At 38.6% G+C, this 19,089-nt stretch overlaps 1 protein-coding gene across 2 annotated transcripts in view; it reads right to left on the reverse strand.

The window, feature by feature from the left end:
- Positions 1-19,089, reverse strand: part of LOC134212865 (uncharacterized) — a 556,490-nt gene that overhangs the window by 216,196 nt on the left and 321,205 nt on the right. For both annotated transcript variants that reach the window (XM_062691118.1, XM_062691117.1), the window contains exon 6: positions 2,587-2,757. In XM_062691118.1, the coding sequence (XP_062547102.1) occupies positions 2,587-2,757 (171 nt within the window). The remainder of the gene's footprint in view (positions 1-2,586; positions 2,758-19,089) is intronic.

A 19,089-nucleotide genomic window follows, 5' to 3' on the forward strand; every position in this document is an offset into this window, starting at 1 on the left:
ACAAAGCAGAACAATATATTTCGATGATCACGCGATCGTTCTGCGTAATCAATAGGAAAAGCACTGATTTTGTGCTAATTCATTAACTCACGCGCACCAAGCAGAACAAATTATTGCGATGACCGCGTGATCGTTCTGCATATTAAACGAAACTGATAGGACGCGCACTGACTTTTTTGTTAATAAATCAACTCACCCGCACAAAGCACAATAAATGATCACACTATCGTTCTGGATGGTCAACGAAACGCACGCACTGATTTTTATTTGCTAACTCTCTCAAACATATTTTTTAATGAAAAGTCTATTTGATATCCTAAAGAACTGGTATTTACAGCTTATTTGTTCCCAATAACTCATCACTGTTGAAAAAACTTTTAAAACCTTTTTGAACCGTCTAAGACGAGTCTAGCACCCCCCCCCCAAATCCACCAAGTCCTGCCATCCCTGCAGACACGTATCCCGACCCCAACCGTGAGGTCGTCCTCAGCGTCCTGCACTTGACTCGACTTCAATTACTCGAGTCAAGTACAAGACACCGAAGACGATCCCACAGCTGAGGCCGAAACACGCATCCACAAAGACAACAAAACCTAGCGGATCTAAATGGAAAGTACTAAAATCGTCTTAGACGGTTGAATACATTCCACTAAAAAGAAGCTCAAAATATTTTTTCTGACCTTTTTTGAAATTGTCCTAATCCTTGAATTCTCTTAGAAATATCTGAACACCTGACTTCAGAATTCCTCAAGAATCTCGAGTATTTAAAAGTAATAAGTAATTAAATTATATGTTTTACACTTGGATTTAATATTATTTCTAGAACTTCTTGTGCCATCAAACATGAAAAACATCTTCCAGCACATTCTGATAAAAACTCATGCTAACCGCGTTTATACTGGTTAACTTTGTTCTGTTCAATATGTACTGACCAAAAATAGTAGCTAAATATTTTCTAATTTTAACGTAAAATGTACGAAAAAAAATGCATCACGTTTATTAAATAGATGTTATCTGAAGTATCTAAATTTTCATGGAACATTACATGCAGCTCAGTTTCCCGGCGACTTGTTAGTGTGCTTATAATTTCTTGGACAGTCTATATTCGTGAAAATGTAATGTAATATCTACCATGAGAAGAATTGTGTGTATTGAATTTATCACGACTTCACGAAAAAGCCAATATCTAGTTAATGAATTTCCTGCTAATATTTAAAAAAATAGATTTTTAGCGTGCGGTACTTTATGGGTCTTTCCATTATGATATGCAAATTCCATAATTCTAATTACCAATATAAAACAACAATAGTGACACAAAACAGTAGTTGTATATGTTAAAATAAGTTTCACCACCATTGGACTTTTTGAAAATAATCAGGCAATTGCTAATTTAGTTAAAAAAAACTACAAAAAGAAACAATAATAACAGGCAAATTATACTTAACAAACTGTTGTCACTCTTGTATTCCATGAATCTTGGTCGATGGCATCTAAATTTTCCGGAGAACATCACCTCGATCGCACCAGGTTTCAATAATCTTCGCTACTTTCCAGATTGGTAGGCATTATCCGCATTCTCTCCAAAATTCACAGCCAGTCTGTATAGCCCAGCATAGCAATTGGATTGACAATTCTTGTAAAGCACAAAACATTTCCCTGGTCGTTTTGGAACTCACACTCACACAGGCCAAATTTTCACAGTACACTTTTTGGCTACAAAAATATCGGACGCGAAAAAAATCTTCTCAGCAAAAATTTGACGCAACCGACCACGGACAATGATTGCTGCGATCAAAAGAATGATTTCAAATTTGTTTTAAAGACAAACGCTTCTCAATCTAAGCATGTTTGAAAGTGTGTAATGGCCACTAAGCTCCGAGGCGGCAACGTCCCAATTGGAAAATGGGATACCATTAAAAGAAAACGATCAACATTTCCATCATCATTCATGACCCAGCAATTTTCCATGTTGCCACCCCTAGGATACCGAATAAACTGCCACTTAAATCTAAACTTACGTCAAATACAAGCTTCACAAATGCTCGAATCGGACATTTCGTTTTCCGCTTCATGCAGCGGCAAAAGGGCAACCAACCGAGCGACTTGATTTCGTTTGATTTCAAACTGGCAAAAATATCCCCAACAAATGTCACATTCAAATAGCTACCCAATCGAATCATAAATCCATCTGACTCAATGTGAAGCTGTTCGGCGTTCATCGTTGATTTATGCATGAATTTTGTTTATTCCCTCATAACCGTGTATGTGGTTCATCATTGCAAAGCTCACTATGAACGAATTCCATAAATTGGGCAGTCAAAATAGATTCCCTCCACATAAACACCGACTTAAATCCATTTCATCCATTGTCAAGAGTTAATATGAATGGCCTCCTCAGTGTGACACAATGCTGGTATGCATGATCAATGTTTCAATTTATGACCATTTAATAATCCGCTGGTAAATTGTGCCACTTTGCGAAACACAGAAACCGCAGCTCCACCCCGCGCACGGTAGAAAGATAAAGAGCGAGGACATACGTTTGCGAATAATACAAATTTGCAATTCCGATTATGAATCACTTACGCAATGTGGTTCCCGTTCGGAGGTTCGCTCGTTGATGTTGCTTCTCGTTGTTGGTAGCTGCGATAGCAGCAGCAGCAGCAGTGCCATTGCTGCTCCCAACGGTTTTCGACGGTGGACCCAAATCACTGGACGACGAGTTGATTGTGCGCACATCTCGTTTCTTGGCTGGTCCTGCAAAACAAAGAAAAGGAGGGATGTTGAAACAATCGGCATCGTCGTGGCTGATATATGATAATCTCGTTTTAGATTTTGATTTTCAGGAGGAAGGAAACCGGGTATGGAAACGGGAGTTCGCCAGCATTGTTGGATGCAGCCGACAAAGGATTTTAAATGTCGCAACTAGGTGATTTATAAGTTGATGAGAAAGTGAGATTGAAATGGATTGAAATATAATTTTCTATAGCATTGTGCTATCCACATTTGGAAATAAACAATTCGTTGATGTTGATATTTTAGTATTGCTTAATAAGTATAAACGTACAAAAACATTCCACATGTTTGCGGAAGAGGAAAAGTTCAGAAATAATACATATTTACGAGAAAAATTATTTGCCCGAAAATAGCATATCCTCAAAAGATGAAATGAACATTTCCCCGAAAAAGACGATTCTCCGAAAAAATAATTTCACAAAAAAAACATTACCCGCAAATGATATTTGTCCGGGGAGCAGCATAGAGTTATTTGTGTTGATGCAATTTGGCATAAAGCAAATTACTTGGCAGAAGGACGGTAACAGAAATTTGGCATAATTTGTTTTTTTCTTTGTGATGATGATGATGATGATGATAATGATACTACCATCTATTTTAGCAAGGCACCTGCCGATAGCACTGGCCATATCTGACAAACGATTTAATCATGATTATACTACTGTTTGTATTTCATCAGACTCCTGTATGAAGGGCCCAAAATGGGTGGGGTGGTTCCATAAGCAGAGACACTTATGCGAATCCACGGGATGAATAGAGAATCTCCTTCCAGAAGAAAGTTCGTACATACAATATTATAATCTAGCCCTCGTTTCCCAGATTGACCCAATAGATGGGGAGAAGAGCCCGCCCTTTATCCACGAGATGTTAACAGTAGGAAGTTGGCGATTCCACTCTTCCTTCCACTATCCAAATCGCTTCAATCGGGTGCCCTGATGGTTTTTTATATGGCATATAATCATATAGTTTCAACATAATTTGGTAAATATATAATGGAATTCTCTCACCAAATTTCAATTCCATGTCCTGGACGAGAAAGGAGCTCTCTTCAACGCCAGCTAGTTTTAGATTTATGCCTTCAGAGATAGAAAACCAATAACTCTTCAAGAGATGTTCTGGTTTAGATCGGGGAATATGCTTCATTCTGGGACAAAGTTCGAGAAATAGACTTCTTGATTTCTTTGTCTCATCATTGTTTTTTTCTTTGTATTAACAAAATCAGATATGACTTAGTACTACCTGGAATGGTGGATGCAACACCAGTCAGTAATAAGATGAATAAGACGTAATCTTTTCGTAGAAAGCATGCACTAGCTGAATGTAAAGTAAAGATGACTGTTATCCCTTCTTTGAAAATAAGGTTTACTCATTAAAAGGCAATGATGAATGTATTTTCTTCTTCAGAAATACATGCATCTATCCGGAATAACGCAATCGAGGATGCTATTCGCTCTTTATAAGCAAACAGTTACCCAGAATAAAGCTATGGAAAACATTATTTCTTCTCAGCGGCTGTTCACAAATTAAGTTACGCTGGAGGGAAAGTAAGGGCGTTAGGCCGAGCGTTACGATCCATACAATAAGTTTAACCTTCCACACAAAATATGTTACGATGGGAGAGGGTGGAAGTCCAAAAGCAACAAATTTTGCGTAACGTAATTCGTGAATAACCCTTAAACGACAATACATTCGCTCTGAATAAGGCGACGGATGTTATTACTTCTTAAGAAATAGTCGTTTATGGATCGTACACTTATTACGAAAGCAATTTTTCTGGGTTTTTCGACCCCCCCCCCAGTTAAGATTTTGTAATGTAATGTAATCTAATCTACTGTTCGGAAAAAGGCAACAGGTCTTTTTTTCGACCTGTCGACCGTTCAGTTGATTGCTGCGTCGCATTCTAGATCAATTTCAGCTCGATAGCTTGATCGTTTTCTTTAGAATTCATGAATACGTAGTATTTCAACATTTGTTCAGCTTTTCCAGCGATATGTTTTATCTTTTCATATACATAAACAAGACTGATCCCAAGGCGAACCGATTAGTGAGGAAATCTTGCAAATCGGTCTATTCGTTCGTGAGTTATATGGCCTCAAAAGAAATGTAAACTCATTTTCATATGTAGAGATTTTCTATATATAAAAGTATTTGTCCAGAATCAGGCAATGGTGGACGTATGTCTTTCTTTAAAAATAGACATTCGCTCGGAACTATGCAATGGTAGATTTGGGCAATGGTGATTATGATTAGACCTGTGCGCCACCGTGCCACACCGCAACCGTTAATTTTCCCCGATGAAGGATTTTCTGGAAAAACTTTTAAAATAATTTCCGGAGATATTCTTGGGGGAATTTGTAGAAAGAAGTGCGAGCGTTTCTTGAAGAATTTCCGAGGTAATTTCTTTAGGAATATTTGCGAAACTCATAAAGGAATTACCCTAAAAAATCCAGAAGGCTTGATTTTTTGGAGAAATTTCGGGGGGTTTATACGTAGAAATTTAAAGAAGACTTCCAGCATAATCTTCCGGGGAAATTTGTTGAATAAATCCCAGCGGAATTTTGAGCGGGATTCTTGAATGAATATCTGAAGGAGCTCTTGAAGAGATTTCCGGAAGAATTTCTGAAGGAATTTCTAAGGGAATTCCTGGAGGAACCTACGGAGGAATACCTGAAGGAAGTTCCGGGGGAATTCCGGGATGAACATCCGGAGGAGTTTCAGGAAGAACAGAAGCATTCCTGCAAAAATTTTAGAACAATCACCAGAGAATTTCTTATGCATGAAATTGATACACGCCGCCACGCCACCGCCGCTGGCTGAAAATGATGTATTATGCTGCCTCCGATAAACTTTCAGTCATCACACATGTCTAATTATGATTCCTTTTATGGAAGAAGACATTTGCCTGGAATAAGCCAATGATGAAGGTGATGTCTTTCTCAGAAATTCTTTCGTTATTTCGTTTGTCCACCTTCCCAAAAAATCCACCATCAGTGTATATTTATTAGAATATGTTCTCGATGCAGAGCGATCTCCTTTACCTATGTGAACAAAAAATCGATAACCCATTTTTTTTAAGTTATAGAAAATGGAATTCACTTTTGTTACAGTCAACCCTCTACAACCCAAATTTTTGTTTTCGCTCAAAATCACTATTTTGCTTTCTAAAACTGATCTAAACGCGGTTTAAGCATTAACAATTTCCAATTTGCGATTTTATCAAGTTCAAACTTTGATTGTCTAGAATTTTGTTTTTCAAGGTTTTTATCCAATCAAATAATTTTTTGAACCTACTATTTGTTTTTTGACTTTTCAACATATTAAGAGTTTGAAAATTCCTATTCAATCCTAACTTATTGTAATTTTTAAATGTTTAGGGTTATTTTTTTATTTTCCGTGTAACGAGTTGGATAAATATTTTAGAGTGTAACATTCATCACTATAACCTTCTCCCTGAATTGAAATTGAAGGGACCATCGAGTTAGGGAGGCATCGAGATAGGGAATACATTTATATTTGCCAGAATAGTTGGAATTTGTTTCCTTACATAGTGAAGTGAGAAGTGAGATGAAAAGTGAACTGCGAGAACTGTGAAGTGAGAAATGAGATCTTCTGAATGAGTAAACAATAGTGAGAAGAGAGTACTAACAAACGGAAGTGAGTATTAAGTAGTGAGATGTGTGCAGTATCATGTGAGAAGTGGAAAGAGACAAATGGGAAGTGAGAAGTGCGTTGTAAAAAGTTAGTTATGATATTTGCGAAGTGACAAGCGAGATGTTCAGTAGTGAGGAGTGAGTTGAGAGATATAAGGGAAGATCCATTAATTACGTAACGCACAAATTGGCCATTTTCAACCCCCTCCCCTCAATGTAACATTTTTTGTATGAATCATTGGAAATTTATGTATGGATTGCCACACTTCGGCCAACCCCCCCCCCCCCTCTCCACACTGAGCGTTACGTAATTTATGAATGCTCCCTAAGGCAGGCAGAAGAAGAAAAAGAAAGAAGGAAAGATAGAACCTCGTTTATTACTTCTCGTTCCTTCGTCATCACTTCTTACTACTCCCTGTTCACAACTCACTTCTCACTCCTCATTGCTCACTTCGCACTAGTAAATACTTCGCACTTCGAACATCTCACTTCGCACATCCCTCTCTCACTATCCATTTATCACTTCTCACTTCGCACATCTCACTTCCAGGATGGCCACTGAAATTCGATTTTCAAATATTCCAAAATTTGAAATTCAATTTCAAATTCAAAATTTTCGCTTTTCAAATCAAAAGTCAGCGTTAAATCGAAGCAACTGATAATTTGTAACAAATCTTTGAAATAGTTACACTTAATTACCAACAACATGTTATGCAAAATCAGCAGTACGCTGAAATCGTGCGCTTCGTGGCCATGTAGTTAGTGTCAACCGGCATTTAATCAACATGGTAATACCACAATAACACCTAATTACAATGGTTTGATTCACTTCTTAGCTGTAAATATTTTTTCTTGGTTTTTTACAATTTTAGAATTGCAGTACAGTGATCGTTCGTTAATTGGTGCATTCTGGGGCATTTTTGCATTGAACAAAGGAAAAACAAACAAACCGTCAACGCTATTTTGACATCAGGCCAATGCATATTGCATGCCAGTCTGGTGTGGATCTTCTTTCTTAGAAGAGCATAATGTTCACAGAAAGCAGTCAAAACGTATAGTATCTTATAGTATAGCCAACATGTTTTAATGTTCAGCTCTTGGTTTTATCTTTTTCAGACTATTTCAAAGAGTACCTTCCGTGTTGAAGCTTTTTTAATTGTCGAAAAATAATGTGAGGAAAGACTCAATTCTCTCTAATAAATCAATTCAAATTAAATCGATGCTTTTAACTTAGCGATTGAGTAAGTAAAACAGTGTATAACCGCATCATAGTTATTGATCTTAGTTTACTAAAAATCCACAAAATTAAAAAACAACCAATATGAGTTTCAACACAAATTCAACATTTAGCACAAAAGACCCAAATCTTTGTTTCCGATCAAGATCATTATTTTGTTTTCTAAAAAAAAAACTAAGCACATTTTGGGCAATCAAAACATTCGATTCGTAATTACATTTTGAATTTCTTTCTATCAAAATAAAATCTTGAATTTATTATTTAAAAAATCGAACGTTCCAATTCACTATTCCTTCTTATGTTTCACTTCTCACTACTATTTCGCACTTCAAATTCCTAACTTCTATTTTATCACTTCTCATTTCTCACTTCCCGCTACTTACTACTCACTTCTTACTTCAAATGTCCCACTTCTCACTCTTAACTTTTCACTTCTCTCTATTCATTTTTTACTTCTCACTTCGCACATGTCATATCTCACTTCGCATATCTCATTTCTCACTTAGCCCTTATCATTTTTCACTTTCTACGTACCATTTCTCACTTACAACTTTTTAACTCTTCACTTCTCACTTTTGACTTTTTACTTCTTGCTTTTCACTTCTCACTACTTACTCACTTCGCACTTCTAATTTCTCACTTCCAACTTCTCTCTACTCATTTGTCACTTCCAACTACTCACATTCAATACTTCTTACTTCGCATTTCTCACTACTCATGTCTCACTTCTTACTTCTCATTTCTCACTTCAATCTTCTTATTTCTCACTTCTCATTTCTAATTTCTCACTTATCGTTTATAACTTTTCACTTCCAACTTCTAACTATATCTTGCTTATAACTGTTTCTGACAAAATCGAGTTCTTCTTCTTCTTATTGGCATTACATCCCCACACTGGGACAGAGCCGCCTCGCAGCTTAGTGTTCATTAAGCACTTAATTAACTGCGAGGTTTCTAAGCCAGGTTACCATTTTTGCATTCGTATATCATGAGGCTAGCACGATGATACGTTTATGCCCAGGGAAGTCGAGACAATTTCCAATCCGAAAACTGCCTAGACCGGCACTGGGAATCGAACCCAGCCACCCTCAGCATGGTCTTGCTTTGTAGCCACGCGTCTTACTGCACGGCTAAGGAGGGCCGTGATCGAATTAGCAAGGTGAAAATGCATAGGAAAATTACTTCGACATAGAGAATATCGAGTAAGGGAGATATCGACTAACAGAGGGAACGCAGTATGCTAGATTCAAGAGACTTTGAATTTCATCGAGTAAAGGAAAATATCGAGTTACATAACATCGAGTTAGGGAGAGTTCACTGTATTGAATAAGGTTAGTTGTGGAAAAATACTAAACTACAAATATTTCACTCTTTAAAGTTAAACGAGAGAAAACACGTAAGAATAAAATGTTACTCAATTTTCAGTATTTTTTTTTAAATGTGTAAAGTACAAAACTTTGAAGATTGACTTTAAACCACATGAAAATATGCATTGATGTTACTGCCGTGAATCGCATATCTGTCCCATTTTTGCTGGATTTCCTATTCATATGGGACAAATATGCGATTCAACATCAAATTTTTTCATCAACATCAAAAACTTTTCAAAATCTGATCAATTGAAAATTACAAAAAATAATCTAAACAACCCGTCTTAAGGCGGTCTTGAGCAGTAGAGGGTTAACAATGTGCTAAATATGACATTTAGATTAAATACTCTCTATGCCGAAGGACCATATGGCAAATTACCTAGAGCATGGTTTCCCAAACTGTGGGTCCCGACCCCTAGGGGGGGTCGCGAGCGGATTGTTGGTGGGTCGCACAGAACAAGTATCAATTGCAGCTCGAATGCTGAACCTTTTGATCATTTTTCAGGAACATAATTCCAAGTTCAAATCGCATTTTATTTTAAATATCCATCACCACGCTATTTTATTCAAACATTTATGCCTAAAAGCTGTCCCCTTAATGAAGTAAAATAAAAACGCCAACATTTTGACAAACAATACCATGTTCGTCATTTTTTGCATTTGTACATGTAAGGTAACGTGAATATTTTTTATGTGGAAAAAGCCGAAACAGATGACATTCTGATCCAATTAATGCTTAATACTACTTGGTAAAATGCATTTTTTCAAAGGTGGGTCGCGAGACATATAGAATTTTGCTAGGTGGGTCGCATACTCAAAGGTTTGGGAAGCTCTGACCTAGAGCCATTTGCCCGAAAATAACATTTGACCAAAGAAAATACTAATAAAAACTAAATAAAAAAAATATTGCAGTCGCCACTCCATATCCCATTGAAGAGACCATCGAGTGAAGGAGAGATCGGGGTACGGCAGAAAAGAGAAAGGGCCGTTTGGTCGAAATTCGACCGGAAGCTGACTAAAGGTTGCTCAGCCGAATATGCCACTCGGCCAATCAAACCGAAACCAAGACATACGGCCGAAAATGTGGTTCGGCCAAACTGGTCATCATTTAGCCGAAAATGCCAGCAGAAAAGGAATTTGAATCATTGATAGTTGAGGGGGTTAGAAGCAGAAGGGGTTTATGTGACATGGTCAAATTTGAGTTGATTACAGCAAAAAATACTAAGGTTTTAGAGCTTTGCGGCAATATATTGATATAATTTGTACATCATTTGTAAAAATGTAAAAAATCACAGGAAATTCGTATTTTATGAACTTTTGAACAAATGACATTTTTTGTCATATGGCCTCTCGGCTAAATGACATTTTCTACCAAATATTGTTTCTGCCAAACGACCAATTTGGCCAAACGATAGTTTAGACCAACCACACCAGCTAGTCATAACACAATTATATCAATAATGTGTTACAAATAACAATATCTGTAATAATTTTGTTATAAATTTTCTGTTCCGGATGAAAAAAAGAAAATTCCAAGACCGTTTTAACAAGATTATAACAAAATTTGACATAAATATTATGATTGGCAATACTTGTAACACATACAGCGATAACTTTGTTCTTTTTAATAACATATTGTTTTCATCCTTTTTCACATAAGACATTGAGTAAAATTTCTAATTGAATTAAATTCAGTAACGTTTTTGTCTAGACGAAATTTTGTCGCAATTTCTATTATTTCAACTACAAATGGTTCTTGTTTTATTACAAACTTTGTTATAAAAAAAAAAACCTGATTAATCCACCTAGCGGTGATGGTGCCTTTCTCGTGCATTATAAAAATAGTATTTTGGCCATTACTCTTGAGCCCATAGTCCGATCTGGTAAATTTTTAATAGGAAACAATGAGAGAGTATTCTGCGTCGAATGCAACTTGTTGCGATTCAATCGATTCAGGATAAGTACCTGAAAAATGAGTGACATTATTTTTGGGTGGGTGCGCACAGACACACACACATACACACAGACATCACCTCAATTCGTCGAGCTGAGTCGATCGGTATATAACACTATGGGTCTCCGGGCCTTCTATAAAAAGTTTGTTTTTGGAGCGATCATATCCCAAGTAACATTTCTCTCTTAACTTTTCAAAAGGTCCTAAGTAACATTTTTTCATGAATTAATCTGAGTACTGCAATCAAAAGCTTTCATGTTGTTCTGTTGATTGCGCTATTCAAATTAATTCATGAAAAAAATGTTACTTAGGTCCTTTTGAAAAATTAAGCGAGATTTCAGGGTTTATTCCACTCTAGGAATGGTTTTCAAGATAAAATAATAAAATCTAACAATAAAACCAACTATTGCATGACCTTGTGATGACCACTATAAGAGTAAGATATTGCCAAGTGGCCCTCTCTAGTTAACCAAAATAAACCCATTATAAAAGTATTTAGAAATCCCTTTTAAACCACTCGCAAAAAAGGGAAAATGGCTGCGGCAGCTGTCAAAAATGTTGCTTAAAAAAGGGAAACAAAACTGTGCTGAAAAATAATAACAAAATAAATTGTTGATGGCGGTTATGATAAGGATGACTATAAAATAATTTTCTTTCAGGATTGTTTTTCAATTCGCTTTTGGATTTGAGGTGCGCGTTCAATTTCATGGGGAAAGCAAGTGAAAAAATAAGATTGAACACCACTCGCTCTCCAAATAATGCAGTTTTGGGCATTTAATTTGAAATAATAATAACAACAATATCCTAAATCTCAATTGAATCAATTGATTTTCCACCCTAAAATATTTGTAATGCAAATCAATCACCAAAAAAGCGTTTTACGCGGTGGAAACATTATCTAATCACGAATTTCAGGGATAAATTGCATTGACTTAAAATGCTTCTCCATTTTCTTCTCCACATGGCTATCAAAAATTTCGATCAGAAAAATTTTACTTTTATTAAACGCCGTCATAAGCTCTTTGCAATGCAAATATCCTTATTGGGGTAATTCATTTGACCACATTACGACCAAAAATTGTAGCTTTCATTGAGCTTTGGAAATATGGTTTATCACGCTCTTTATCACTACCATAGAGCTGCTCATAAGATCAATAGGCGTTTAACATTTGAAGCTTTTTAGCATACTTATAAGGGGTTTATTGATAGCAATAGGATTGACAATAAAACTGAGCAACTAGCTATGACGATTGCTATTATAAATCCGCTATAAGAATAAAATAAATCCAAGAAGCATTGAAATTGTTACTTGGGATAGCCTTTATGTATACTTAGTATACGAGAAAGGCAAAAATGGTGTAACAGAAAAACAAGTTCTTATATTAACCTGTTACCATCTACTAGTGGGGAAACGATCATTTTTCGGCCAAAGCGATATCGACCTAATAACCATTCTGGCATGACATTCTATTCAGTCATACGGAATTCGGCTAGATGGCTGTCGGTCCAATTGTTTTTTGGCAAGAACTTTCATCCTAAATGTTTATTCGCTAAAATAGCCTCATTATGACGTAGGACTACGTCTGTCTTTTCCATATTGGGGCACACTTTGCAATTGCGAAAATCTGAGATCGTCACGAAAATTTGATAGACTTTGAACTTTAATATCTCAGCCGTGTCTCGATTGATTTCTAATTTTTTGGGATCATTGGGTAAAATGTTTGATCGTTGAGGTTGAATGATCTGCAGCAATCACGCCGACGATCACCATCAATGCGATATTTCCGCTCTCTGCGGAACTCCGATCAAAATGGCTCGCGTGGCCGAAAATTAGCTTCTTTATATTTATCTGAAAACATGGATGTTAACTATTTATTATCGATAATCGATAAAAGTTTTGAAATAGGTAAACCAACCAATCACGTACATGCATCGCAAGACATCAAAATCAAGCAACTTGCGGGTTTGGATCTAGTCCTCAGTCATACTCCCATATGAAGAGGAAGGGAAAAGTATCATTGCGGAAGTTGATATCTCTCCACTGGCAAAAGGAGGGTGGTTTGATTTGCTCATATACTATCGCGTGCGGAAGGGTTTCTATCGTCTATTACTGGCTCTAAACTTCTAATATGACGTCAGCATTCAGCAGAAAAGGTTTTTTTGCGCAGTTTTGTTTTTTATGCGTTCAGATCAGATTATTTTTAGCTGTTCTGGCGTTTGCTTAAACTATTTATTTTCAATAATGCGCCTTAACAATCAATCAACAAACCTAAGGTCGAAATCTTTTGAGAATATTTCACTTGATGTTTCAGTATTTTGGATAGAGAATATGTGAATCCAATACAAACATATAGAAATCGATTTAAAGTTCCGCGATGCAAACAACAGACATAGCGTAACACTTACTGCCAGTCACTAAGCAATACAGGATCCGTTCTGCTACGATGTATAAAACCCATTAGATGAGGCTACGTAGTCCTACGTCACCTTTGCGTACAACCCGATTGGGCTGCACCTTTGAGATTTTACTAAAGACAATTTACGAACCACTCATCAGTGTAACTACATTTAAATATTTGAAATATTTTAATTCTTAAGGTTATTTGGCTTCAGAGGCCTTTCATTTCCCTATGACTAGGTAAGTATAAAAAAAATGCAAGCTGCAAGCCTCTCTAATACAGAAATAATAATAATAACAATATTAACAAACAGACGATTTTGAAGTGAAGAATGCTTTAATTTTTGCTTTAATCTAGGACAATTTTCATCATAAAACTCTTTTGGCATTCTATATTTTGACATAAAATCATTTTTATTAACTGTATTTCAATAACTGTTTCATTTTGCAAACCTTTTCAAAGGTATTATATTCTGAGAGCCCTTCTCAAAGTCTTTCGCTTTTCCTTTTACTTTTAAGTGTAAACGACTTGCTTTGAGGGCTTTTAGACCCAAGTACGCTATAGAGTTGTCTTCCCTGCTGAGTTACAAAGGACTTCCTTTGGTGAATCCAAATTCCCAAACAAATAATAATTAGGTATATTCTAGAATAACAAATCACTTAAATCATGCCACCCTATGTAAAGACAAACCTGTTTTTCATGCAAAATGTTCGTGTTTGGAGATCGAACTCTGCACAGCAAATCGTTTTGGCTGATATTTTGCCTTCAGGTTCAATCAGAATTAATTTATGTTTCTTTGTTCGCATTTTTCTTGTTTATGTGCATTTCTGTTGTATAAAATTCACGGTTGCCTCTATATTAATTCCCGTAAGTTTATTGTCCTTTCATTGGGATGGTCTTTTTAAACTATCAGCTTTACTACTCATATGCCTTCTGACAAAGTAAATTTCCAATGTGAATTTGATTTTCCAACTATGTAAATTTGACAAAATAAATATCCGTGTTCCAAAAAACAAAGTCTGTTTTATTTCAAGATCTGTGTTAAAAATCTAGTAAAAAATATTTTACTGTGTGATTTTTGCAAAATAAGTCAATGATTACACCAGGGAAATCGAAAAGATTGACACAGCTTTCTAACAGCAAACATAACTTCTGCAAGCCTGCCACCGACGATTATGTGCTTCATGAAACCAACCGTTCACTACCAGAACACCTCAAACATCATTAACTCAAGATGACACCATTTCGCCATATACCTAACGACTCAACAACGAAAATAGTACAACAAGCAAACAGTATTTGCTCTTCAATTCACATCCCCCGGTGAACATCATCTGACATTGAGCTGATGTGCCACTGCGTCTTGACTCTTGGGTTTCCGCCAAGGTGAGTGTACCATCAGCAGCGTTTCGCAGTCAACGAAGCAGCAACCCTAAAACGATTAAAACTGGTTCCAGGTTCTGCCTCAACCAATGTTTACCAACAACTAGTTTTAATCCCCACCACACTGCGTTTAATTGCGAGTCAAACAAATTGAATTAAAACAAAACAATAAACGGTGCGGAGTGAATAAGTGCTTATAACATTATCGCTGGAATAAACCCGCGAAATAAGGTGGCAAAATCGTGACTACCGGGAGCTGCGAACAGATCATGAACTTGAGACGTGTTTTCTCACTTATTTTTTCTTTTTCCATTGACTTATATAAACCTCAAACGTAGATCAACACAAGAGAGTCGATGACCTTAATCAGCAATCTGAATTAACTTCTTAAAAGTGGTCGAATCTTATTTAGTACATTAATTAGTAAGTGGGAAACTTCACCCGCATTACAATTATGTATATGGAAAATAAAAGAGGAATGATATCGACATAATCGCTCTTAACACACTTATCACACAAGCAACCCTCATCCAATTCAAAACAGTTGACGCATTCCATTGCGCAATTTATTGCACTGAAATTGCTCACTCAATCAACTCGCCGTCCATCCGTCCGCGTCCACGAACAAACGATCCAGTATGTAATCTGGCTTTAATCCAATTTTAATCCCACGAGAAAAAAAATGCCTACTCACAATAGCGAGAAAGAAAGCATCTTTTGAATATGCCTTCCCTTGCAAGACTAGACTCACTGAATGCTTTAAGTGACATTCATCTACTGTGAGCTGCACTTATCTGCATACAACAGCAAATTGCAGTAGATCTGCTTTACAAAAAGCTGCAAGCTTGAGCATATTCATCACGCCCGCGCGCTTACCCGCCCGATGCAAAAGCCGGTATAGTCGTCGTCGTCGTCATATCTGCATTTGGCTGCATCAGTATCATTTTTTATGTCCCTTTTCAGATTGGAAAGATAGAGATACGTAGATCCGCTACGGGTGAATATGCCATCCGGCATTGCAAACAAGAATCTATACCTACGGTAGTGAGTGTGTACTCTGGCGACTATCAACTGCTGTTGAATGCTTGCCTGGTTGCATCCAACGTTGATCGCGATTAAAAGGTTCTACAGAAAAACTATGCAGGAGAGGCGTTTTATGCATTACTTCTATCCGATTAAAATAAATAGGAACTGAATTAAAGTTATATTTACATGGAATTGAATGAAACTTTTTACCTTTGAGTTAGTTCATTCGTATCTTGTTCCAAGCACCCAAAAGAGATAAAATTACCTGGAGATGTGACATAATTCTAACAAAATCGCAATATGCGCCAATATTTAAAGATTTTGTCTGGAAATGGACGCATCTATGTTCTCAGCAAATTGGCTACACAACAAAAACTAACAGTTAAACTTATTTCTGAGAACTAAAAAATTAACAAAAATAATAAGGGCAGTGGAGCAAAGTCAAAGTAATTTGGAAGGTTAATATATTGCATCAAAAGTATACTAATGTTTTTTTTTAAATATTTCCTGAATCTATTTTTAAAACTATATCCGGGGCTGACAGCTTGTGGGTCCCCAAAATGTACAAAAAAGGTTGGATTTAGTACATAAGATTTTTGGGGGCCCGGGGCCACGGCCCTCGGCCCTGTTTGGGCCAAATTTGAGCATAATCAGACATAAAAAACCCCCCTGCCAATAATAGAACAAAACCTGCCAAAGCCGTCATTACCCCTATTTTGTATACGCTGGGGGAAGACTGGTAAACTTTGATGAGCCAATAAATGAAAATCGTTTCTAGTCAGAACTGGAGATTGCTCGAATGTGTACAAGATTGTTTACTCGCATTCATTTCATTTATTCAGACTAAGGCCGAAGTGGTCTGTGCGGTATATAAGAGTCTTCTCCATTCGGCTCGGTCCATGGCTACACGTCGCCAACCACGCAGTCTACGGAGGGTCCGCAAGTCATCTTCCACCTGATCGATCCACCTCGCCCGCTGCGCACCTCCCCTTCTTGTGCCAGTCGGATCGTTGTCGAAAACCATTTTCACCGGGTTACTGTCCGACATTCTGGCTACGTGCCCGGCCCACCGCAGTCGTCCGATTTTCGCAGTGTGAACGATGGATGGTTCTCCCAACAGCTGATGCAACTCGTGGTTCATTCGCCTCCTCCACGTACCGTCCGCCATCTGCACCCCACCATAGATGGTACGCAACACTTTCTTTTCAAAAACTCCCAGTGCGCGTTGGTCCTCCACGAGCATCGTCCAGGTCTCGTGCCCGTAGAGAACTACCGGTCTTATAAGCGTTTTGTAGATAGTCAGTTTGGTACGGCGGCGAACTCTATTCCATCGGAGCGTCTTACGGAGTCCAAAGTACTTTCGATTTCTAGCCACTATGCGCCTCCGAATTTATCTGCTGGTATCGTTATCGGCGGTCACCAGTGAGCCCAAATACACGAGAGCTTCAACCACCTCGATTTCATCACCACCGATATAAACTCGTGGTGGGTGGCTTACATTGACCTCTCTTGAGCCTCTTCCTATCATGTACTTCGTCTTCGACGTGTTGATGACTAGTCCAATCCGTTTAGCTTCGCTTTTCAGTCTGATGTAGGCTTCCTCCATCCTCTCAAAGTTACGTGCCATGATATCAATGTCGTCAGCGAAACCAAATAACTGGACGGACTTCGTGAAAATCGTACCACTCGTGTCAATCCCTGCCCTTCGTATTACTCCCTCCAAAGCGATGTTGAATAGCAGACACGAAAGACCATCACCTTGCCGTAACCCTCTACGCGTTTCGAAGGGACTCGAGAATGCCCCTGAAACTCGAACTACGCACATCACCCGATCCATCGTCGCCTTGATCAACCGTGTCAGTTTATCCGGAAATCCGTTTTCGTACATTAGCTGCCATAGCTGGTCCCGATCGATTGTATCATATGCGGCTTTGAAGTCGATAAATAGATGATGTGTGGGCACGTTGTATTCGCGGCATTTCTGCAGTACCTGACGTATGGCGAACACCTGGTCTGTAGAGCGTTCACCCATAAATCCGCCTGGCACCGCCCCCACGAACTCTCTTGCAATTGGTGTTAGTCGGCGGCATAAAATTTGGGAGAAGTACCTTGTAGGCGGCGTTCAGCAATGTGATTGCGCGGTAGTTGCTACAATCCAGCTTATCGCCCTTTTTGCAGATGGGACACACAACACCTTCCATCCACTCCTGCGGCAGAACCCCATCCTCCCAAACCTTGGTAATCACCCAGTGCAGCGCTATAGCCAGTGCCTCACCACCGTGTTTAAACAGCTCTCCTGGTAGTTGGTCAACTCCAGGGGCTTTGTTGTTTTTCAGCCGGCCGATCTCCTCCTGGATTTCCTGGAGATTCGGAGCCGGAATCCGGAAGTCGTATGTCCTGCGCGCGTGCTCCTAGGTTCATTACCATACCGCCACCGTTGTCTGCCATATCGCCATTCAGGTGCTCTTCGTAGTGCTGCCGCCACCTTTGGATCACCTCACGCTCGTTTGTAAGAAGGTTCCCGTTTATGTCCTTACACATATCGGGCTGTGGCACGTGGCCCTTACGTGAACGGTTCAACTTCTCATAGAACGTTCGTGCGTTATTAGCGCGGTACAGTTCCTCCGTCTCTTCACGGTCTCGATCTTCCTGCTGGCGCTTTTTCCTTCGGAAAATCGAGTTTTGTCTGTTCCGCGCCCGTTTGTATCGTGCCTCGTTCGCCCTCGTGCGGTGTTGCAGCAATCTCGCCCATGCTGCATTCTTCTCCTCAACTAACTGCTCACATTCACCGTCATACCAGTCGTTCCTCTGATCCGGAGCCACCGTGCCTAGTGCAGCGGTTGCGGTGCTTCCAATGGCGGATCGAATACCTCTCCAGCCATCTTGAAGAGATGCTGCGCCTATCTGCTCTTCCGTTGGAAGTTGCCACTTCCAGCTGCTGCGCGTAGTCTTGGGCTAGTCTACCGTCTTGTAGCCGCCCAATGTTCAGCCGCGGCGGACGATTCCGACGGGGTCGGATTCAATGTTCACACTGCGGTAAGTGCGTACGTTCGTGATGTCGGAGAAGAATTTACCGTCGATTAGAACGTGGTCGATTTGTTTTTCGTTACTTGATTAGGTGATTTCCATGTGGTCTTGTGGATATTCTTGCGGGGAAGAAAGTGCTTCGACTACCATTCCGCGGGAGGGTGCAAAGTTTATGCATCGTTGGCCGTTGTCGTTCGATACGGTATGCAGACTATCCGGTCCGATGACCGGTCTATACATTTCCTTC

This window comes from Armigeres subalbatus, chromosome 2, assembly GCF_024139115.2.
Source record: "Armigeres subalbatus isolate Guangzhou_Male chromosome 2, GZ_Asu_2, whole genome shotgun sequence".
Classification (NCBI taxonomy): domain Eukaryota; kingdom Metazoa; phylum Arthropoda; class Insecta; order Diptera; family Culicidae; genus Armigeres; species Armigeres subalbatus.